General features: G+C 39.4%; 1 protein-coding gene across 1 annotated transcript in view; it reads right to left on the bottom strand.

The window, feature by feature from the left end:
* The window catches only part of lama2 (laminin, alpha 2), a 181,741-nt gene that overhangs the window by 121,825 nt on the left and 34,199 nt on the right, over window positions 1–25,717 (bottom strand). Inside the window, exons 4-12 of the mRNA XM_042332818.1 lie at window positions 21,132–21,374; window positions 19,976–20,155; window positions 19,067–19,156; window positions 17,662–17,779; window positions 17,033–17,211; window positions 15,311–15,410; window positions 15,056–15,216; window positions 11,060–11,200; window positions 9,335–9,508 (exon numbers count right to left, since the gene is read on the bottom strand). Of these exons, the coding sequence (XP_042188752.1) occupies window positions 9,335–9,508; window positions 11,060–11,200; window positions 15,056–15,216; window positions 15,311–15,410; window positions 17,033–17,211; window positions 17,662–17,779; window positions 19,067–19,156; window positions 19,976–20,155; window positions 21,132–21,374 (1,386 nt within the window). The remainder of the gene's footprint in view (window positions 1–9,334; window positions 9,509–11,059; window positions 11,201–15,055; window positions 15,217–15,310; window positions 15,411–17,032; window positions 17,212–17,661; window positions 17,780–19,066; window positions 19,157–19,975; window positions 20,156–21,131; window positions 21,375–25,717) is intronic.

Raw genomic sequence — 25,717 nt, forward strand, 5'->3', positions numbered from 1 at the left:
GAGTTCCTATATCCCTCACAACAAAAACCAATCAGGGGGGAAAATGTGCCATATTCAATGGGATTTCGCCCACAAATAGACAGTCAATTCACTTTACAGTCTATTCTGTGAAGCGCTTTGAGATGACTAGAAAACGTGAAAAGCGCTATATCAAATGCAAGGATTATTATTATATTATTATAATTATCATTGGTCATATGGAAACAAAGAACTTGCAGATTTATAAACCCTTATCAAGTTGAAATATCTAAACACATCTTCCAGTAATTGTAAGTTACTGTCTGGTCCAACATTTTTAGTGTTGGTTGAATACTCTCCCACCCCCAACTTAGCCTCGATCTGGGGCAGTGTACCTGGGATACAATCAACTCAGACATCGACAGGGTGACATTTCCCACAATATATTCATTATTACTAGTGATAATTATCACTTCAACATTTGCTTAGGATTGTAAACCCCCCTGACTGAAAATTACAAGATCCAACTTGCGAATTCAACTCTTACTGAAAAATAATAAAAAAAATTTAAGGGCTTTGAAATCTGCACAAACAGGATGTACTCATGAAGCACAATTTATTAATAACTGTGTTCTATTGCAGACAATGGAGCAATTAGTTGTCCAAACTTTACTGTCTGTTGTTAAAAAAACAAATAGGAGCTTCCAGCAGTCTGGAAAGGAAGCCCTTCATTCTTCAGACTTGTCTTTTAAAAAATATTCATTTTTATTGGCTATATTTCAAATGTTGCTAAACTGCTGTGTACAGGACATGGGTTATTTTGGATACAATGTTGAAATAATTATTAGGCTAAAAAGAACAAGTTTTTGTCTACACAAAATGCACTGTCACTAAACTTTACAGTGAATCCCATGAGGTGCTTTGAAATGAAAGGTGCTCCATTAATTGTAAGGATTATTATTATAACCAATTTCAGAGAAGTAACAAACTATATTTAGATCTAGACATCATCTAACTTTGTAGGATTTCTTCCTGCTACATCAATTTCAGGGACATGTTTCAAAGAATAAAATAAGCTATAACTTTCTACAGTCAACGTCAACAAGACCAAGGCTCTCTTGCATGACTCCTGTCAGCTTTGTCTAACAAACCAGGGGCTGGGTTGTATTGAAAATATTGAGCCTAAATAATGGGATAATCCTGCCATTTTATAAATCACTGGTGCGACCACATTTAGAATACTGTGTGCATTTCTGGTCCCTGCAATACAAAAAGGATATTACAGTTATTGAAAGGATATAGAGAAGGGCAACCAAAATGATTGAGAGGACTGGATTCTGAGGATCAATTACATAAACTGGGCATGTTCACACTGGAGAAGAGAAGGTTGACGAGCGATATGATTATGGTCTTTAAGATTCTAAAGGGACAAGATAATGTAGACCATAATAAGCCATTTTATCTTGTACTGAACATTACAACCAGATGACACGGCCTGTGATTAAAGGGGGGTAAATTCAGAAGAAATCTGCGGAAACACTATTTCAATAAATGTGCAGTAAATCATTGGAAGCAGAAAGTGTTGATTCTTCCAAAAACAAGTTAGATGGATTTCTGTTAGGAAATAATATCTAGGGATATAGTATATAGTTTGGGACATGACACACACATGTGACTGCCAGGATGGTGGAACACTAACTGAATTGACCTTAATTTGCCTTATAAGAGGAAGGCCTTGAGGTGGACCTTGAATCATGGAATCATAGAATCGTACAGCACAGAAGGACGCCATTCGGCCATTGTGTCTGTGCTGGCTCTTTGAAAAGAGCTATCGATTCAATCCCACTCCCCCGCTCTCTCCCCATAGCCCTGCAAACTTGTCAAAAAATATCAAAGAATTTTACAATAATTACTGCCAGTAACAATCCTTTTTTTGCATTTGATAAAGCACCTCACATCTCTCATATCGGGAGAACGTCTCAAAGCACTTCATAGGATATACAGCAACAACAACAAAATTAGATTTGTATAGAATCTTTCACGTTGGGAGCACGTCCAAGGCGCTGGACAATCAGTGTTTCGGACCCGAGTTGTGGACAGGATCGGGGAGGATAGAAAGCAGGGGGAGGAGGGTGATCGAAAGCACGGTCGAAGAGGAGGGTCGTGAGATGGGTCTTGAAGGAGGCAAGGGAGAGGGAGAGGCGGAGGGACTGCAGGATGGAATTCCAGAGGGTGGGGGCAGAGTGGATGAAGGCTCATCCTCAGGAATTCACGGACAAGACAGGGGCCATGAAGCAGGCCAGAGTACGCTGAGCCGAGAGAGCGGGCAGATTGGTAGGGGGTTAGGAGGCCGAGCCAAAAAAGCAACACTCCCACAACTCTGCATTGGAATATCACCCTAGATCAGTGGTGGCCAACCTTTTTTAGTCGGTCAACAAAATATATTTGCTTGATTGAATATTTCTTGATTGATGCCATAAATAAGTTAAAGAAAAATGGAAACAAAACACTGATTTAAAACAGACTCACCTAGTCTAGTGCGAATGTTCAGCAGACCATAGGTTGACCATCACTACCCTAGACACTTAATTCCTAATATGAGGCTTGAACCCACAACTTTCTGACCCCTAGGCAACAATGCTTCCAACTGAAGCAAGCTGCCACTTGTCCACTGTGACACATTTCTGAATATGAGAAAATAGGGATTGCTCATTTTGGGGGTTGTTAGTTGTTGGCTGGAAAGCAACAGAATTACTTCCCGAACTGGGTAATTAGTTACACTGTGTCATTTGCAAAGGGCAAAACATTGTGTAAGTTTCCTTGCTCACATGCCTCTGTTGGGATAATAATTCCTTCAGAAAAAAAATGTGGTCACTCAATCCACGATTGTTTGTAGAACACTGCTGTGCGCAATTGGCTGCCACATTTCGCCCACACAACACACAGTCAATTCACTTTACAGTATATTCTGTGAAGCACTTGGAGACGTCTCAAAGACATGATAAGGCGGCTACATCAAATGCAAGGATTATCAGTATTTATTATTTTTGCAACAATTCTATGCTTACAAGAATTTCGCTCTTGCAGTAACATTTTTGGACTTTGTTGTAAGAATTCTTCCACAGTTTTCTTAGTTGTCATGGTTTATAATATTTGTGGTTAGCATAGGTCCTCTTTATTTAATCGCTCTGTATGTAAATGAATGTATTTTGCAGTAATTGGCAAACGCCTGAGTTACATTGTGATACATTTGATTCTAAAAGACCATGATAGCGTAGCGGGAGACGATACAATAATATACTAATTATAAAGGATTAGTTGTTAAATCCTGAAAAGGCATTACCACTTTAAAATACAAGTACTACAAAGTCATGGTTCTGTTTATAGGAGATGCACACGCTCTGCTTATCTGAATTGCTTGCTTGCCTTCAAATAAGTGAAGCTCTGAGAAAGCCTTTTAAATTTTAATAAGCTACAGATCAACTGTGTACCAAGCCACCGATTACCATGCAGTCAGTCACACAGCACTACTCTGCACCATGAAACAGATCGTGGTGTAGACACAGTAAAAAAAATGGAGTGTCCAAAAGACTAGAGAGCAGTCGTAGTACAAGTGCACTGTGCTGTACACTGAATGCAGACACAGTGCTACAATTGCTGTGCACAATTGGCTGCCACGTTTCACCCACAAAATATACAGTCAACACTTTACAGTATATTCTGTGAAGCGCTTTGAGATGTCGCAATGATGTGATAAAGAGCTATATCGAACGCAAGATTTATTATAAGGCTTATTATTATTCCTATACTGTGCTATAATAATAATCCTTGAATATGATATAGTGCCTTATCACATATTTTGTGGGCAAAATGCGGCAGCCAATTGCGCATAGCAGTGTCCCACAAACAGTCATGAATTGAGTGACTGTCTGTCTGTCTGTCTATTTATTTATATATATATTTATGAAGGGGTTATTATCCCCGAGAAAGTGATCCGCCAATCGACTAATAACCGGATTTCTACTTACTGCTAGGTGAGCAAAGTTGTGTAGAATAAGGAAACTTGCGCAACGTTTCGCCCTGCCCGGAGCTACACACTGGTGAGCAGGTCCAGTAGTGATGTACTGCTCTAAAGATTGGGGTGCAGACACACTAAATATGTCTACTGTGCCAGAGATTGTGATGCAGTCAGTCATAGACAAGTGTGTACCATGCTCCAGACTCATAGAAAATTAGGATTGGGTTTGTCAGTTCTCACAAGGCAGCGGGAGAGGGAAAAAATTTACTTTAAAATGCCACTGATTGATTTGTTATCTGAGGCAAACAAACTTCATCAAATGTCTGAGTTAATGTTTTTTTCTTGATGTGTGTCTAAACAAAACCTCCTTTAAAATGGACAAAAATGCTTTGAATTCAGTTTCAGCTGAATAACCAATCAAGAGCTCCGCGTGCCATTCTTTGGGTGTTTGTGCAAACAACATTTAATGAAATGGCTGCTGCTACTCTGGGAAGAGACACTTTGCAATTTTCAATTGGATGATTTTAAACGCATTCGTTCAGGGGAAAAAAAATTATCTGTAGTTACCCATGCAGGCGCTTCACACACTGCTGTCACTCTTGTCAATCTGAAGATGTCAGCTAATGCTTTAGGTTTCAGTGAAACCACTGAAGTGTGCACCCAGCCAGAATCTTGAAAGATGGGTTATTTATCATCATAATAGGCTATTACCCATGATGGGCCAATACCCATTCAAGAGCCTGTGTGTATATAATTGGGGTAATCTCTTTCGCTATGAATAAACTTTGTCATATTCATTGCAAATGGTAACTTAATTCCTCACAACAATTTTAATCTAATATTTAACCATCTGAAATGTCAACAATGAGCTCTGCACTTTCTGGAGAGAATAATAAGACTTGCAAACAAATGTGCTACAAAACACGAGTCACTTCTGCTCCACTGCTGTCCCCAAATGAACAGAGTAAATGTATTTGTCCTGGTTTGTTATCAATCAACCTGATGTGTAATTTGATGACAGACATTTAAGTATCAAATATATCACGTTTTCATGAGCATGATAATGTAGGAACAAACGTTCCTGACTGTATTATACTCTTGGCGTAACAAATTTAACTTATTATTGTGACCCAGAACAGCATATAACTTGCAAACTATATAGCACATCATGACATAACACGTCAAAAGTACAGAGATAATTGCTTGTTTCTTCCATGATCACTGGGACATGAACATTCTGATGGCTCAGTTGTCCTTGAAAATCTTTGTTTACTGCGACATATTCACCTTCACATTCACATCCATTCCCTGATTCACCATTATATGGACATATTGAGGTCAAAACTCTTTGGCTGTTGTTATTTTGATATAGACTTGCTTCATTCAGTCCACTGCTGTGTTGGCCTTCAAATAACTGATGAAGACTGTACATTGTTACACTGGCGGAATCACATAAAGCATTGTGATTCCACGGGTGAACTATTACTTCTTTATTTGATTGTTTTCAATAACGGCAAAATGTACCAAGTGCTTGTGATCACTGTGCAATTATCGGCTTGCATTGGAGGTTAAGAGAGCTAAGCCTTCTTCATTCTGCTCTTTCTGACTACTGTGATGGAATTGCAACCTTCTACATTGTGATAGTCAGTGAAATTGGATATCTGGTTGTCCAAATGTGAGAAGTCTTGATGTGATTTACTTTCTTATACTTACTTATCTAAATTGTGTATTTAGTAACCTTCTGAACGTGAGCACCAATTGATTGTTTTTTTTGTATAGCTGGAGGGTAACTGTTGATACAGGTAGTTTTTGTACAGTGTAGGGTTAGTCAGAAAAAGAAACAGATCAGATACTAGATAATAAAAAGTCAGAGAGAGAGAAAGGGAGCATTTTAGAGAATTGCAAGCCAAACTTCGGCTGAAAACGGCCCACACCCAAACATTCACACCAGTCTAGGTAAGTTTGTGGTTCGATCAGCAGCTTTGAGGTTTTTCTTTAAAAACCTTCAAAAAATTATTTTGTTAGCCGACCAAAAACATTGGCCACCACTGTCTTAGGGAGACTCAAAGAGAGAGAGAGAGAGAGAGAGAGAGAGAGAGAGAGAGAGAGAGAGAGAGAGAAAACATAGTAGAAGAAGCAAACCTCAAAAAGGAATTTGATAGCCAATAGAAACATTCTGTTTATGTTTGGTTCTGTTTCTGTTGGTTATCATCCAGGAGCCCTGACCCATTTTGAGCAATAATGTATGGATTTCTGTGCATGGATTTGTTTTGCTATTAGCGAGTGTTCAAACCCCAATAAATAGCACACAGACTGAGACTACATCAGCTTGTCCATACCTCATGCCAAAGAAAAGAGAAATGCTAGGAATTAAAGCACAAACATTTTAGGTGTATTTTCCCAGTTTTTCAACAATATATGGTCTGGATATACACAATAGTCCAATTTAGGTTAATCTGTTAATCTATTAATCTGTTTTGCGACATGTTTATATTGGGATTTCCCATTATAAAGACACTATGAACAAAGATCACTATTTTAGCAATTAGCAGAAGATCACCCCCTGGCATTCTGCATACATTTTTTCTTTTTAATGTTAGTAAAATAAATTGCTCAATATGTACCAAAATTATTGCTTAAATCCATAATATAAGAGTTATCAATTTATCCGCAGTGTCTCCAGTTATATTAGAGCTTAGTTCTTGGAGAGAGAAGGAGCATTACAATGAAATGAACTGCAGTACCATAAGCAGCATTAACACGATTTCATTCAAAACTGACCTTATAGGTTTCTAAATAAAAGTAATAGGATCACAGGTTTAGTTGCTGGTTGGAAGTAACATGTCAGAAAATATAGGACATCAAATGTCAACAGAAGTGTCCTTTGTATCTTTAGAATAATAATAATCCTTGCATTTTGTATAGTGCCATATCAATTATCCAACAGTCTCAAAGCACTTCACAGGATTTACTGTGAGATGTAGTGATTATGTATTTGAGGGAAATGCAGCAACCAATTCACACACAGCAATGTCTAAAAACAACCACAAAGTGATTTTTTNAACCACGGAGGGTTCTTGGTCAGACTGCCAGGAGAAACTCCCTTTTGTTTGTGAATAGAGCCATGGAATCTTTAACGTCCACCTCGGCAGGCAGATAGGACCTCAGTTTAATGTCTCATCCAAAGGTCAGCATCTCTAACATTCCAATGCTCCCCCAGCAGCCTAGACTGTGAGCGTAAAGTCCCAATGTGCAGCTTGAAAATGCTATCAAACAAGTCAGCCTTCGAGTTCACAATGGATTATTTTTACACCTTCTATGTGCTACTGGGGAGAATATGACCATGCAAATGATTCATTCTATTGTTCATATCTCTTTTGCACCATGCTACAGAATCCAGGGGGAATGCACAACTGGATTATATTTCCTAGTGGACAGTGGTTTCCAAATGAGACATCTGACTCCCATTCCATTTTCCTTATTTACATTTTTTTTAAAAAACTGACAAAAACATCTTAAAAAAACCCAAACTATTACTTTCTCATACATAATTGTGGGCTACCTATAATCAGAACATACACATTCAGATGCGCAGTGAAGGCTATAGCACATCAGATGATAATAAAACCCATTTTAAAAATTGTATTTGTGAGCTGACAGCATACGTAATGCTGATGCGAATAATGAATAGTATTCTGACCTTTATTTCATCAGGAAACATCAGGAAGCATTTATTTGAGCTTTATTTAGCATGTAAGTGGGTATTTGTTTTTAAAGCAGGTCTTTTGAAAATTTGTGTGTTGCTGCATCTCCCACAGTTTAGTGGCCAGAGGATGGGAAGGTCAAAACACAATTTTTCTTTTGTTCACTCAGGTCTCTGACATGGCAGAAACCCAACATCATGCTAAGAGTATCCAAATCAAACTGAGAGTATGCATGTTATTAACACAGGGACATTTTACTGTCTCTGGAATGGAATGTGCATTCCTTCCCTGGAAGGACACCTATTGTTTACCTACTTTTGGAGAATAGTAGGCCCAGGTTGGTGAGAGCTAAGGCTTGGGGACCACAGAGTGTGTGTTGGGGTGCTCCTGGAGCTTAACCAAATATTTTGCCCACAAATTATAGAGTCAATTCGCCTTACAGTATATTCTGTGAGGCTCTTTGAGACGTCTAGAAGATGTGATAAGGCGCTATATCAAATGCAAGGATTATGATTATTATTATTAAAATCACATAGCTTACAAATGAGAACACTGTCTGGTAAGCTTCCCTCTAGTTGTCTAGCTAGGACCATGACTGTTTGTGAGACATTGCTTGGTCCAAGTTGGCTGCTGTGATCACCCACAAAATACAGTTGCTTCACTTTGCAGTTTATTATGTGAAACACTTCGAGAAATACCCCAATGTGAAATGGCTCTATACAACAACAATCTGGATTTATATAGTGCTCTTCATGCGGATAGCTCCTCAGAGTGCTTAAGCGCTTTTATACCAAATGTAAGGATTCTTATTATTATCCAGCAATTAGGTGCCTTGGCTTGCAGGGTTAATAGGAACTAAATGAAAACACAAACACGTTTTTGAGAATTGCATCTAGACCACCAAAGCGAGTTATGTTTTTGATTTTATTTAAAGATTTTTCTAAAATTTAAGAGTTTTTTTTCATCACATGCCTTTTCTTAAGCCAAATTATTATTCATCACCTTTTTTCACTGAAGCAGTGCTGTACTGTTATCGCCTTGATCCGCCCTAAATAATATCATGCAGTCGCAATGTAGCAATGGATCGTCTCCTTTAGCTACAATATGGCGTTACTGGCAAGCAGACTCAGTGTACGAGCCAGTAAAAATATAACACATGAAGATAGTTTTGTTTATAAGAAACTGGCTGCACAAACAAGTTGTGTTCCGGTTCTACATTCCTATCAGTACCTTTCTTGTACCAGAATCCGGTCATAAAATATTGATACAATGTTCATTAATTGTAAATCGATGCCTAATTTGAATTAAAAATATTTCACAATTTTAAAATAATCTTCAGATTGATTGCTATAATGCAATTTTACTAAGATCTGATAACTCCTAGTCATGTTCATACATCACTTTTTTCACTGTACTGTATATCTTTCATATGGAGAAGCATGCATCTGCAATTGACTCCAGACACTATCTTCTCAAGACAATAACTTGCATTTGTACAAAGTCTTAGAGTGCTTTACAAAGACAGAATCGGATGCCTAGCAACGTAGAGGCAGAGAGTTCCAGCAGTTAGGGACTACAGACCAGTGCATTATTACAAGGAAATATTTGTGAAAAACAGAGGACAAGCGCACAGTTCATTTAGCGAGTTACATACCTTATTACCCAAATATCTGCTGGGAGCACTCCAATAATACAGCGGTGCTAAAATCCCTCTGACTTGATCATGGTTGATACTGAGCTGTTGTACTCCACCAGTGATCTCTTGCCTCGGTGCAATTTTCCTGATGCCTTCCAAATCAGTCAGGTACCAACCAAACATGTCTGTCACCTACAAGGCAGAAATACATTTTGGAAAAAAAAGCAATTATCAACTTCTTCAAAGACGGAAATGTATTTAAGGGATTAACTTCTCTCAGACATCTCATGATTAACACTCTAACATGCTTTGATAAATCCAACATCTAAAATTATCCTACTTTCAATAAAGAGTCTTCAAATCATTATTTGGCAATCAAATCATTATTTCTAAAGCTCCCATTTTCTTCTTGAATTAACAGAGCTTTATCAACAATTTCCCACTTGTTGTTTTCATTCCATCCTTTCTGTTAAAACTTCCTGGTACTCGTTAGAAAATAAGCTCTCAATTAGAGGTTAACTCGATATTTTTGATTGATGTTTATATTAAGATTTCCTCCAATCTCAGCTGAATGAGCCGCAGGAGAGAGGAGGAGAGAAGTGGAGTCCTGTAGCTCAGTGGTTAGAGCACTCGCTTTGCAAGCGAGAGACCTGAATTCAATTCCAGGCAGGGCGAAACCTTGGGCAAGTTTTCTTACTCCACACGCCTAATAATAATCCCTCCAAAAACAATAATAAATTGGTCATTTTCAATCTACGACTGTTTGTGGGACATTGCTGTGCGCAATTGGCTGCCGCGTTCGCCCACAAATATACAGTCAATTCACTTTACAGTATATTCTGTGAAGCGCTTTGGGACGTCCTCCCGACGTGAAAAGCGCAATATCAAATGCAAGGATTATTATTATTATTATAACCCAAAGAGGGAATCCTTCCCACATCTCTCCAACCCTGAAGGGTAATGTTGGTGTCTAAAGAGATAAACAATTGAAATGTCACATTTGCATATTGTGGAATGTCGATGGTGTAGGAAAGGCAAAAGTAAAGGCTGGGCGGGGGGGAATCAGAAATATTTACCACTGTTTGGAAAGATGGAGTGGAGTCTACACATAATGCACTGGATAAAGTTTGACTGTGGCCTTATTAATGCTACCAAATTAAAAACAGCTTTTATAAAATGTCAGTTCTATCAAATTGTGCCTGTGACACGTAGGATTCAACCAGAACTGAAGAGAGGAGAACTGATGCGTTATGTTACAACTGACTGAAATATATATGTGATTAACCTCATAAGTGAATTAGCCTTATAATAGTTCACAGAAGGAATGACGGATTCAGTTGCTTTGACATGGCAAATAGATACACTATTATAATTCTCTGTGTGGAATAAATGTAAAAGCTAAAAACCATGTCAAATTATAATGAAACCCAAGAGCATACAGACCAAATGGACTGATGATTATCTGACCAGAGATTGTAGGTTAAACAAAGGCCATTAATGCATTACCGGGACAGAATGCAATGTAAGTATTTAGATTGAGCAGCCTAAATCAACTGTTCTTTACATATCTCACAACTAGATAGTTTACTTACACGGTAGCACTGCCCATTGTGGTTTTAATGGTCGGACGTGAAGCAAATCCACGGTTGATTGCCAAGAAGTAATATGGTAAACCTATCAAGTTTTTTTTTGAAAACCATAAACATAACACAGAAAAATTCCCATTCTGAAGACGTTTCTTACACTGTCATAGGTCCATGGACAATTTTCACAGTAAGTAGATACCCCTGAACAGAAACACTGGTCACAGCCATTGGGGTTTTTTAACTGCAAATTATAGAATCCTTTTTTGCACATGTCGCAGTTCTCACCTTCAACGCTGGCCTGCAAATCATATTAAAGTTAAGATGAATTTACAAGTGTATTGAAGCAATGCAATGTGAATACTGAATCACGCCAGAAAAACAGAGAGCATTTTCCATCCAACAACAACAACAAGATGACATTTATAGAGCGCCTTTCACGTCGGGAGGATGTCCCAAGGAAGTGAACAGTCAGGTGTCGGGGCCTGAGCATGGGGGAGGGGTGAGGGAAGGCAGAGAGGTGGGAGGGAGATCAAAGGTACGATCGAAGAGAAGGGTCTTGAGACCGGCCTTGAAGGAGGCAAGGGAGGAAGCGAGGTGAAGGGACTGTGGGATGGAGTTCCAGAGTGTGGGGGCGGAGAGGCTGGATGTCTGGCCAATGATGATAGGGCGGGTCGGGCGGGAGACATGGAGCAGACCAGAGCCTGCTGAACGGAGGGAGCGGGCAGGTTGGTAGGGAATCAGCAGGTCAGAGAGGTAGGAGGGGGCAAGGCCATGAATGGCCTTGAAAGTGAGGACGAGGATCTTGAACTCGATCCTCTGAGAGATGGGGAGCCAGCGGAGTCGGGCAAGGGTGAGAGTGATGGGTTTGCGGAGCCTGGTGCGTGAGAGTACACGAGCTGCCGAGTTTTGGATGATCTGCAGCTTGTGAAGGGAAGAGTTGGGAAGGCCGATGAAGAGGGAGTTCCCATAGTCGAGCCTTGATGTGACAAATGTGTGGGTGAGGGTTTCAGCAGCCTGAGGGGTGAGGCAGTGGCAGAGTCTGGCAATGTTGTGGAGGTGGTGGTAGGCACTGCTGGTCATGGCGCAGATGTGGGAGAGAAAGGACAGTTCTGGGTCAAACAAGACACCCAGGTTCCTGACTGGCTTAGTGAGGCTGAGTGTGCAGCCGTGGATGCCAATGTTGGCAGCACCCAAGGTGTGGAGGCACTGGCGCAAGCCAATCAGGAAGGCCTCGGTCTTGCTGACGTTGAGTTGGAGAAACTTGTTCCTCATCCAGGACTTGATGTCGGTCAGGATGCCAGTAGTCCTGGAGTTGAGGGTGGAGTCAGAGAGATAGAGTTGCGTGTAGGTGGAAATTTACCCCATGTCTGCGGATGATGTCACCAAGGGGGAGCATGTGAAGGGGAGGGGTCCGAGGACAGAGCCCTGAGGAACACCGCATGAGACGGTGCAGGGGCTGGAGGCCAAGAATGTTTGCTGAGTTTCCTGTAAACTTTCAACATTCTTAGCTTTTCAGGTGACATTGGAAAACTTTCAAATGCTATTTATACAATCACTAAGTAAACATTGATACGACAGTGAGCCAAAATTGTTGAAAAAGGATGTTTATGTTCAGTTTGTCTTCGTTCCTGGTTTCCCCTTTCTAAACAATTAATGTTGCTCAAAATTGAAATAGGCTCTGAAAGTTGTAGAAAACACACAAACAACTAACTTCTACATTAAAATGAATATGATCTAAGTTTAAAAGGTTGTTTGCAAGTTACTTAGGTAATCAAAAAGTACGACAATACTGTAAATGCTCTTTATAGTGCAGTCGACTGAATCTAATGTTTCAAAAGCTGTATTCCAAACAAAGCTTGGAAAAATGCCTGCACACATTAAACAGGGGAAATGTTGTCAGTGACACTTCTTGTACGTAGCACACAAGCGTGATGTGCTGGAAGTGACAGTACTGTAATTTCTTACACAACAATTTGCATTTATGTAGCACCCTTCACATGGGGTTGTGTCTCAGAGCCCTGGAATATATATGTTACAGTAAAGTTATGAAACCAGGGATTTCACAAAATCCCTGAAATTTTCAGTAAAGTTGTGAAGCCATGAAATCACTGAAAATAGAAGTCAGGAATTTTGTGAAAAAGTGATAATTTTATCATACCAATAACCTTGCCTTGATACTTGTTCGTATTAACAACAAATAAATAACATATTATGAAAATTAGGATTTGACAGTCGGCATTAAATTTGTGCTGTTCAAAAAGAACTTTGCTCACCAGTCAGGAATAAATTGCTCCCTTTATGCTGCTGTGTTTGGCATTGAGACTTGTGTTGGCCTAACATCTTTATCACTGCCAGCAGAGGTGATTTCGACAGTGAAAAGTGAGCTTGATTGTTCTTGCAGGTAATACACCAGAAGAAGGACTACCTGGCAACCACTCCACCTCGGCTGATCTCTAAACTGCTACACCAGGCGACAACGTGGCTCTCCCCATCCCAGCAGTGGACAAGGGTAGAGGGGATCCCAGAAACATCCTTGGTGTCATCATCAACAGAGATATATACACTGACCAGTACAAGATAGCAGTGAAGGCCGGCATCCTGAGGGGCTACTATTCAAGGAACCGATTTGACTTCTGCTCACAACAATTGTTAATAGAGACCAACATCATCCAGGAGAAATTAGTGTCTGTTTGTGGTTGACAAGGCTTTACGAAGTGTAACTGCGGTCAGAAGAAATGTCAGACCAACCGGATTTGTTAAAATAATTTCAGGATTTCGTGATTACACAAATTTACTGTAACATATACATGGCACGAATGTATTCAGAAAGTGCTTTGGACAACCTGGAAGTATTTCCATTTTTTTTAGAATGAAAGTCAGCAAGTTAGTGCCAGAAGCGAACCAAGCAGTTCTATAGTATAAACAAGGCATCATTGTATTAATAATAACAATGCATTTGGTAGAGTGCCTTTCACATTGGGAGGACATCCCAACGTGTTTCACAGGATTAATGGTAAAGTGTAGTGACTGTGTAGTTTGTGGGCAAATGTGCAGTTAACTTGTGCACAGCAATGTCGCACAAAAAACATATAGTAAATGACCAATTTCATTTGGGGGAATTGTTGGCCAGAACACAGTGAGAAACTCGCTACTCTTTTCAAATAGTGTCATGTGATTTTTAATGTCTACCTGAACAGGCAGACCTGGCCTTGGTTTAATGTCTCATCTGAAGGACAGCAAATTCCCATGGCATTATTCAAAAAGAGAAGGGAGCTTTCAGTGTCCTGGCCAACATTCCCCCAAATTAAATTGGTCAATCACTTTATGGTTGTTTGTGGGACATTGCTGTGTGCAAATTGGATGCCGTATTCATCAACAAATACACACTTGCTATACTTTACAGTATGTAATTTGTTGTTTACAGTAAAATCCTGCAAAGCGCTTTGAGATGTCTTGACCATACGATAAGGCATTATATCAAATGTAAGGATTATTACTAGACTACATGATCAATGAGCCCAATCCACTTCTCTGTCAGGCATTGAGCTGACATTTTCTGCAGACCAAAACAAGTAGATCCTAGATTTGAGATGAGCTTGAGGTAGATTTTATCCTTGCCACTTATGCAAGAAATAATGCTGGAAACCAGGGACAGCCCTTAACTCGATTGTTGATGCTGTACCAAGCTCAGAAGTCAGTCCATGATTACTGGTGAGGCTAAACTCAGCAGTCAGTCCATGATTACTGGTGAGGAATCCAAAAAATACATTGCTCGTCTCTGTGGACTTTCACTCCACAGGGAAAAGTCTGTGGTAAGAAAACAAAATAAAAACTTCTGACTTGCTAATAACATGTGTAGTACTTTCTTTTTTGCCACTATTTAATGCATTGGATTGCACATGAAAACTGAGGACTCAGAAAACTGCAAAATAGAAGCTCGAAATCTCTTATTGCCTGAGCCTTAAGATCTTTGTCTCAAAATCTAAAATCGCCTGGTGTTTTGGAAAATTCTTAAACTCAGCCTTAATTAACTCTTAATTCGGAAAGCCAAATTTCCGCAGTTATTAAAACAAACCAACTTTCATGTTTAGATAAAATTTCCAACGCTAATTGTGAAAATGATACCTTAAAGTATAGATAAACAATTCCCTACCTTGCAGATGCATGGTTCAATGCATGGATCAGTATTCGAGCTGCCAGCTGCACTGCAGCTGCAGCGAAAACAATTAGGAAATCCAGTGAAACCAAATGCACATCTGTCACATCGTACCCCACCAAAACCAGGCTTGCAACGGCAGGACCCAGGGAGCAGATCTAAATGACAATGTAAACTTGATGTAATAACAGAAACAGACACTGTGCAAAGATAGGAAGCTGAAAGATAAATTATAATTAGGGATCGTTTTACCTTCTTCAACGTGCTTGTCATCCTTAATACATTTACTGTGCAAAGATCCAATTGAATTGCACCTGCAAGGTACACAGGGATCAGAATCATAAGGGGAGACCTGGAAAAAATAAACCCAGTTTACAAAAAAAATGTAAGTGCATCTTCAATTGATATAATTTAATTCCATTACTTATAGTGTTATCAACCAGTTATGGTCCATCACTCCACTCCTTACCAGTCTCCACTGGTATGCTATCTCCCAATGGATCGATTTCAAGGTCCTCACCCTCACTTACAAATCCATCCACTCCCAGATATCCCCTCATCTCTCTGATCTCCTTCTATCTCGTTCCTCTGCCCACCCTTTCCGCTCAGCTAACTCGGGCGTGCTGTACGTCCCTGACCTCACAATGCCACCATCAGTTCCTGCACCCGAAGCCTCTGGAAACCCCTCTCTCTACCCCTCCATCACAGTCCCTCTCATTGTGTCTTCAATTCTTCAAACATGTCTATGGCCACCTCCTTCTCTCCATCCTCTTGCTCCCTTTCTCAGTGCCCTACCCTAACCATCTAAAGCATTCTAAGACATTATCCTATGGGAATGGAGCTGTATAAATGCAAGTTGTTATTGTCATTTGGATATTTTTAAATATACTTTTAGTCGTAGTAAAAGCTGAATGTTTTAGTGTTAAAGCTAGCCTGACATCTGAACTGCTCTACTGTAATACCAAAGTCTGTTTTAGTGTTATAGTATGTAAGTCACCTGGGGATTACCAACAAAATTCGCTATGTTTAATACTAAATTCTGTACAAAACCATCATTAGGTGAAATTCCAATAAATAACTCAAACAGATAAGCATCTGGTTTGATGTGCACAATTTATCAACAATCTGCACCACTTATTGCTCTATAATGTATACTGAATACAGTAATTCCCTGATAACCCACTGCTAAAATAGAAGCTCACCGTACCGTACTCATCCTGTTTTGTCATATGCCTACATCAATTTTCTCCTTTCATGTAGAGCACATTCCATTTACTGCATTGTCTATGCCAATAGCACAGCAGGAAGAAAACAAACAGTGCCCAACAAAAATAAACTGTTCAAAAGAAGGCGAAAAAAATAAAATTGTTTCATTTTCTCTAAACTAGAACCTGAGACAGGGTATTCTCCAAATGAAAACGTGCACTATAAAAATCCTGTCACTGTTCATTTTCAGGACAGTTTCCATTTTTTAAAAAAAATTTCCATTCCGATACACTATTTTATGTGATAAATAAAGTTGAAAACAGCAACGTTCACATCACAGACAAATTCCTGTTAGTGTCTAGTCATTGATGTGGCAGTCAGCCTACTTCAATCCTAACCCTTGGATTTGCTGGTTTGCAGAATACCAATTTCCCTTTTTTTGTTGTTGAATGAAGGCTGTGTTCCAATACCCAGTAATCCACAGGCCATTGAGTTCACCGGCAAAAACCAATGTAACGAGATAAAGGGTGGGAGTCCCATCAACAAATAGACATCAACAAGATGGACTTGTATGTCAAGTTTTGAATTGATCAGTGTAGATGAGCGAAGATCTTTTTGATCCTTGATTAGTTTTACACTATCCCTATTAGTGTCTATTGCATTCATGAACATTACAGTCAAAAAATGACTGGGAATAATATCTGCCTTCTTGGGCACCCTCAACCATATTGTTAGTAGATGGTGAAAATAAAAGATTTTTGGCTGTACCCTTTGAGGTCTGAAGTATTCATCAATGCAGGTCTCACAATTTATTCCGGTTGTCCTGTTAGCACAATTGGTGCACACTCCGCCACCAATGTTTTCGTGATTTGTGTTCAAGCTCTGGTTTCTGTCTGCTACATTCTGGTCATAATAGCAATCCTTAGTTTTTCCATGACAATTACATTCTGCAATAAGAAAAATGGCTGCATTAAGATCATGAAAAGGAATTCCCAAGTTACACTCAAAAATAGTCAAGTCCCAACTCAATAATATATTTAATTCCGCTTTTCCATTTTCGTAGGTAATTTTCTTTTTAGTCAATAGTTCACCTAACACGAAGCACCATTCAAAGACTGAAAAGATTGAAGCAACTTGTTCTCAGAAGTCCACTGACTGGATTATTCATCCGGTCACAGGACAACATCAGAATTTTGAGCTCACAGTCTTGACTGCAATACAGTACTGGAGATGCACTACATTGTTGGATGAGTTGTTCAACCAAGGTCCCAAAACATTCCGATTCAGAGATCAGAGTGTTAACAACTGAGCCAGACTGACATATTCAGCAAATAATGTGAAGTGCTTTGAGATGTTTTCTCATTTGGAAATTGACCTGTGTACTGTTTGTTACTTACTTTCACATGCGTTGCTGCTGAGAAAGGTTCCAGCTTGCCATGGGCTCTGATGGAAGCCAGGGCAGCAATGATCACAGCTGTCTCCACAGGTGTTGTGCTCACATTCACAGCTAAACTTCTGTTTTGTGAACAAAATGTATTCAAATGAAATGGACAAGATCTGTTTGTGAATTTCTACTAACCTCGCAAATATTTATCATCCTTTGGCTCTGTGTATTGCTTTATAATAATATAGTAACACAGGCTAATATCTCAATGTTGTTTGCTGTAATCCAATAATAGGTATTGATGAATAATTACCATAATTGACAAAAGGATCATACCCAAAACATCAACTTGTTTTTCTCTATGCTTCTATTTTTCCAACCTTCTTGTTTTTATTTCAACAATTTTAACCTGTAAGCTGCTTAACCAAGATCAATTCAACTGTTTTACAGTTGTTTAACCAATAGTTTTTGCTGTACTCAGAATTGAACATCAGCTGCCTGGGAGGTCACTAATGTATAGAAAATACTAGGAACATTTGGCAGAGCTTCCTTAATCACAACTTTCCATCATCACAAGTAAGTGCAGTTTGGTGAAAATTGTAAGTATTCACAAGATGTATGTCATTTCTGAAAGTTCATTTTTCCCACTGTTCTGAAGAAGCTCTATAATGTTACTCTGGTCACAAAAGATTTACAGCAAAGCATAGGAGATATAATTTCTATTAGGTTTTAAAATACATCACACCAGATCATAAGTAAGGTTCAGATGTAGAAGGCTTTTAAAACCCATTTGATCTCATCCCTCCAGAATACCCACCCTACCATCTTCCCATCACAGCATTAAGCTATGTTTTAAATGAGTCCAGTGTCCTGGCCTCAACTGCACTTTCTCGTAAATAAATCTACTTCTTATAATACAAACTTGAAGGGTAGCCCATTGGCTACATAACTAGGATTGTATGATTCTTAGTAGCTGACTACAATCCCCACTCTAAGCTGCTTCAAGTGTTCTCAGTTTGTCACACATGGAAACCCATCGCCACGCTTAACAGTGTCCAAAACAGAATGTAAGTTCCATGCGACATAGGATGATATAAATTCACAGCATTGTGCATGTGCTATCTCTCTGAATGAGCTATCCATTTAGTCTCATTCTCTTGCCTTTCCCCCCATAGCATTTTATATTTACCCTCTATCTAGATCGCTTTTAAAAGCGAATATGATTTCTACCTCACACATTGTTCTCAGTAGGGCATTCTATGTCCTAACAATCCTATGTGTAAAAAGAAATCCTCTAAATCTCTCCCTACTCCCTTTGGTAAATCTATCCCCTTTGGTTATTGCCTTAGTGATCAGTTGAAAATATTTTTCCCTTTTTACATTTCCACAGTTACATGATCATAATCAAATAAACATACCTTACTATCTAAGTCAACTGGACAATCTTTGGCATGTCCATAGCAGATACACAATCCACCAATGGAAATATCTTTCAAGGAGTAGTAATACTGAAAGAAAGAGTTTTTAAAAAGCCAGTGAGAGTGATATATTGCTGCAAAGCATATGATATTTAATGGAATGACATTTTTAAACACAGTTGGTTTTCGTTTTTCTTGTATAAATAATGTACTAACTGGTGGCAACGGTGAGCAAGATAATCATGGATTTGCCTACAAATAAACAGTCTCTACACTTTATAGTAAAATCCCATGAAGTGCTTTGAAATGTTTTGACTACATGATCAGGATGATATCAAATGCAACGATTATTATTTTCATCACTATATAATAAGTCACTTAATTTCACAGTAAATCCTGTGAAGTGCTTTGAGGCATCCTTCCAATGTGATAAGGCGCTATATGAAATGCAAGGATTATTATTGTTATGATTATTATTATTATTTGAAGTACCGTGAGGACTCAGTGTGGTGGGAAGGTTGAAGAAGGAATGAAACTTACAATTAGTTATGTCAAATTAATAGATATATTATCTTTATCACTGGGTGATTTTTTTTATAGTTTTGACCAAATTAAGAATTGGGCTTTTCAGTTTAATTGAGTAATAGCAGCGATATTGGTCATAATTTACATTAATGCATTAAATTACGATTAAATGTACGATGTGACTGGAATAGATAGTAAAATCTAATTAAGCACTTTTTTAAATAAAATAGATGACTTATAACCTCCTATAACCTTAAAAGATTAAAAGCATTTCTAATTTAATCCAAAAGAGATTCTGTCACATGTAAATCATTGAAAGTAATACATTATGCCACACAAATTGCACTGAATCTTGAAGAAAGTCTATTTGGGCAGAGATCTCACCCTTCTGGTAACAATAGCATCAACATCCTTTGGATCATGGTGAGCCAATGTCATTAGATCTGCATTAAGTGTCCTAATTCTCTGAAGCCTCAGGCGTATGTAGCGAGCTGAGGTGAAATTCAGCAAAGTTGAAGATGGATCTTCAGCACTCGGTCTTCCAGTTATAAGAGAGGTATGAATCTGAACACCAAATAACAATATCTTAACACACATAAATCAAGTTAAAGCTGTTTCTCATCTATAAGATATTAGTATACACAACTCTTTTGATATCCAAATATCGACTGAACACATCCTTCATTCTCTAGCATATTAATACAATAAAGTTATCAACACAGATCTCTACAAAATATATTGCATTTTGCCTTTGTTGAAAGCAAGTCAAAATGTTTATGTAATTATACAAATCAATCAAAATTAGCCTGCACCATAGATTTATTTTCTTATATTAATCTTTTTACAAAATATTAATTTCAAACCAATGTAAATCACATTGGACTACTAGATCATAACTGGTCCCATAATGCACTGAAAACACTACACAACGCTTCACAAGGGGTTGTTGAAGCAATTAGGAATACAGAACTAATTACATTATTTATTTAGTTGGATTGAGTATTTTACGTACAGTGAGCAAATGAGATCATTTCCAAGCAATGTGGCTCCAATGTATGTTTGCCAGTACATTATAAACAAGAGGAAAAACAATACTGATTTACAAAATCCAAATAATAGATTAGATCTACTTAAAATTGTGCTTGTTTTCTCTGCACCAAAGTCATTTTCATATTATGGCCATGGTACCAACATAATATACTTCCAGATGTTATTTTCACCCACACAATTCAACGTCTGGGTGTAATACAGCCAACACAGCTGGTTGATTACCATATTGGCTGCAATTTTATTCAAATATATTCTTGATTAACGCAACGCACATACACAGCAAACTGACGGTACTCTACAGCTGGCATTCCAAATTGCAAATAATGGGTGAATAATAAGTTGACCTAAAATTATATAAACACCAAATAAGTAAACTAAATAGGAATATGGGAAATGCCACTTCTCTTCTCCATCTGTCTCCAAATCGAACGTTTCCATGCTAACTTTTGAAAATGATTGATTTTTAAAAATTAGTCATTAATGGTCTTACCTCTCCATTTTCCAAAGGATGAATTTTTGAGTAGAATGAAGTACAGATCACCTCATCATCAGCTGTATAGGAGGGGGTGCCTCTGCGAGGTATAATTTTGTAGCGAGTGAGGCATTCAGTATCCGTTATAGCATAGTATTGCCACGCTTTGTATGTGATACCATCAAATGACCGCTCTAAAATCCAGTTCCCAGGGCGTGGAGAATTGGCTGCCTTTATGATAATATATGCAATCTGAAAAACCTACGAACATACAAGGTAATTTAGTATCAACCCACTAGTGATATTTTCACATTACTATAATGTTGTCTAAAATATCAGCAGATCTGTAAACCTGGGCAGCATGACTTAGCTTCCTACTTGATAGGCAAAATACCACAATCTGATTGCAAAAGCTTCAAACTTGTATATCAATGTTAAGGTTGTTTCGGTGTGTTTCATCTGTGGTCAAAAGCCCAAAAGGCAGTTTGCATAACCATTGATGTTGTTACAAATACTAACACAGTTCTGTGGTTAACGGTCTTCCAAACCAACTGTCTCTCCAAGCATCCATTCCACTACTCCACCAAGGCCAGTGCAGATGGATGTCTAGCATTCGTGATGATCAGTTTCTAATTGTTATTATCAACTGGGCAGCAGTTTCAAATTTACATTATTGTAAAGCACATCTCTTCCTGATGATTAAATTTAGGCATTCTTGAAATGCTTACTTGATGTTGGCATGGAGGTGGAATAATAATCAATGCAATTCACTGTACAGTTTGAATTAAAGAAAAGCAGCACTTAAAAATCAGTGAGTGGGAGAAAGTCAAAGAACACTTTCTTTGCAGAGAGAGAGGCTGGATTGTAGAATTCTTTGTCACAAAACTGTTGTTGATGCAGAGTCCATAGATTATTTCAAAAGGAAATTTGAGAGGCTTGAAAGAGGGGAATACAGTATTAAAGAGTATGGGGAGTGAGCAGGAGAGTGAGATCTGATTAGGGGGCTCCTGTGGGAGAAGGAACCAAGACTAAGCCTGTTGCTGGGTACTAATATTCCATGAAACATATGAAGATTGATATTCAAAATTATCAGCAAATACAAGGATGATTATTATTGGGAAAAAATAGGGAAATGGATTTATCGCAGATGGCTACTTTAAGGGGCTTGTAATCAAATTACCTCCTTTGCTTGATGGGCTGAAAGGCCTTCATCTATGCTGTAATTTCTCACTTCCATGACCCTCAGCTCAGGCTGAACAAGTAGATAGACAATTGTTTACACACAGAAGCGATTTCACAAGAAATCATAATGTGATAACTATAAGGATTTCAATCTCCCAAACAACCATCAGAGGAAGAGAAAATATCAAACTTTGCATTCAGGTATTCATTGTGAAAAAGTGTGAAGTGTATTCTTGAAAGAGTGTGTGAAATAGAAAAGATCCACAGTATTATTAAGTTCAGCAGACCACAAGAACTCATAATAATAATCATCTTTGCATTTGATATAACGCCTTATGTCTTCAAAGCGCTTCACAGAATATACTGTAAAGTGAATTGACTATATTTTGTGGGTGAAACATGGGTGATCACTGATCAGTAACTTGGAAGTGGGAACAGAGATCTGGGAGCGGGGGGGGTGGTGGGGTTGACATGTCGCTCTCTATGTAAAAACAGTGTGCGAGGCAACAATAAACAAGACAAACAGGATGCTGTATTGTTAAATCAGATGAGTTTAGATCCCTAGACAACATACTGAGGTTGTACAGTGCTCTGCATGTCTATTGCATGCAGTTCTGGTCACTGCAACATCAGGGTTACCCAGGTCCCAAGAAGCAGTGCAGAGCAACAGGTGTTAGAGGAATGAGCTATAAGCAGTGATTAATAGTACAACAACAACAACTTGGATTTATATAGCGCCCTCCATGCCGGACGGCATCTCAGAGCGCTTTACAGTAACGGATCCCGGGCCGAGCCGGGGGAGTGGGGGGGAAGGTGATTAAAGGCGCGGTCGAAAAGAAAGGTATTCAGCAGAGACCTGAAAATGGGAAGGGAGGGAACAAGGCGAAGGGAGGGAGGAAGGCAGTTCCAGAGCTTCGGGGCATAGAGACTGAAGGCACAGCCGCCGAGGGTGAAGCGGAGGACTCGGGGGACAAAGAGGAGGCCAGACCCGGAGGAACGAAGACAACGGGTGCTGTTTTGAGGAGAGAGGAGATCAGAGAGGTAGGGGGGTGCAGAGAAGTGCAGGGACTTGAATACGAGGGTGAGGATCTTGAAGTCGATCCTCTCTGGGATAGCTAGCCAGTGCAGTCTGGCAAGGACTGGGGTGTGGCGAACAGAGTTTCGTGTGGGAAGTAAATGGTCTGAGAAGGCTCTTCAAACTTAGAAGAAGTCCACTCATAGAGGTCTACAACACTTTAAATGGGGTCGAAAAAGTAAACCTAGATCAATACTTTATGATATATCAAGACGGTAGAATAACAGGACATAGGTTTAGAATGGTAAAAGGCAAATTCAAGAAAGATACCAGTAAGTTGTTCTCTACACAAAGGGTAATCAATGATTGGAACAGGTTGCTAAGAAAGGTGGCAGAGGCCAGGACACTGGACTCATTTAAATCAGCTTGATCCAGTAATGAGGAAACAGTAGGATGGATGTTCTGGAAAGATTAGAAAGGCATTCTTTATCCAGATCAATCTGACGATCTTGTGAACATTTGGGCTCCACTGAACGTGACTCAGATTTGTTACACTTTCACCCCATATTAGTACTTTGAACACACAGTCTAGGCTGACACTCCAGTGCAATGTCGGTGGAGCGTTGCTGTAGAGGTGCTGTCCTTTGAATTAGATGTTAAACCGAGGTCCCGTCTGTCTGTTCTGGTGAAAATTAAAACTCCCATGACATGATTCGAAAAAAAAATTATCCCAACAATTCCTAATAATTCCCCAGATAAAATTGGTTATTTTCTTTATGATTGTTTGTGGGACATTGCTGCGTGCAAATTTATCTACAAATATATTCAGTGACTACACTTTACGAAAAATTCTGTGAAGTGCTTTGAGACATTTTAATGGTGTGATAAGATGCTCCATTCAAATTCAAGGATTGTTATGTCATTGTAAAATTAGATTTAGTATTGCATTAAAGGCCATGAACAAAAACAATAATAGAGCTACGCAATTCATAGAATGCAAACGATACTTATCACATCGACAAAAGGTGTAGGTCTGCTAGAATTATAGATCTTCCGTCATAGCAGGAAGCGGCCAGTCAGTGTTTGGAGCCAATATTGTTCCAAACTTCCAGGTCCACAATATAACTCACAGACTGTGTATATTAAAACGCACAAGAAAACAAACAATAGTGAGGATTTAGATTTATACTAAAATAGTTGATGTTAACTTAAAGGAGTATTAAGAGAACAATAGAAAAAAGATTGTAAAAAGCAGCTTGTAGGATTCAGAGAAATGCTTGAGCTATTTCAGCAGTAGATTATAAGTAAAAGTTTTTCACAAACCCTTTCACATAAAGGACTGTAGTCAAATTCCAGATACCAGGCTGAGTAATATATTAATCCTTGCATTTGATACACAGGTTATAGTGTCAGGATGCCCCAAAGTGCTTCACAGGACATTGTAAATGTGGTAGTCAATTGGTGCACAGCAAAGTCCCACTGACAGCTATACAATTTATCTGGAGGACTGTTGGCCAGGACACAGGATAAACTGCTTTGCCGTTTAGAATAGTGCCATGGATCTTTAACAGCCACCTAAAAAAGGCAGATTTGGCCTTTTGGAATGATAGCATATCTGACAATACAGCCATTATTGCACAGGAGTCCCAGCCTACAACAGCAACAACAAAATTACATTTGTATAGTGCCTTTCACGTCGGCAAGACATCTCAAGGTGCTGGACAGTCAGAGTTTTGGACCCGAGCTGGGGGTCGGGATTGGGGAGAGTGGAGGGCGAGGGGGAAGCAGGTTAATTGAAAGCATGATCGAAGAGGAGGGTCTTGAGATGGGTCTTGAAGGTGACAAGGGAGGGGGCAAGGCGGAGGGACTGCAGGATAGAGTTCCAGAGGGTGGGGGCAGAGTGGCAGGGGATGTGAAGCAGGCTGGAGCCCGCTGAGCAGAGGGACCGGTTAGGATGGTAGAGGGTTAGGAGATCACAGAGGTAGGTGGGAGCAAGACCATGGAGGGCTTTGAAGGTAAGGACCAGTGTGATGGGAAGCCAGTGTAGTCGGGCAAGGATGGGGGTGATAGGGTCACAAAGCCTGGTTTGGAAGAGGATATGGGCTGCAGAGTTCTGGATGATCTGCAGCCTATGGAGGGAGGAGTTGGGGAGGCCTTGAATGTGTCTATGAGGGTTTCGGTGGCCTGATGTGTGAGACAGTGGCAGAGCAGGGCGATGGTGTAGAGGTGGGGGAAGGCAGAGCGGGTCATGGTACGGATGTGGGGTAGAAAGGATAGTAGAGGGTCAAACAAGACGCCAAGGTTCTGGACTGGCATAGTAAGGTGGAGTGTCCATCAATGAATGGTGATGTTGTCAGTGCCTGAGGTGAGGAGGCGCTGACGGGAGCCAATCAGGAAAGCCTCAGTC

This window comes from Callorhinchus milii, unplaced genomic scaffold (assembly GCF_018977255.1).
Source record: "Callorhinchus milii isolate IMCB2004 unplaced genomic scaffold, IMCB_Cmil_1.0 Scaffold3, whole genome shotgun sequence".
In the NCBI taxonomy this organism is placed as follows: domain Eukaryota; kingdom Metazoa; phylum Chordata; class Chondrichthyes; order Chimaeriformes; family Callorhinchidae; genus Callorhinchus; species Callorhinchus milii.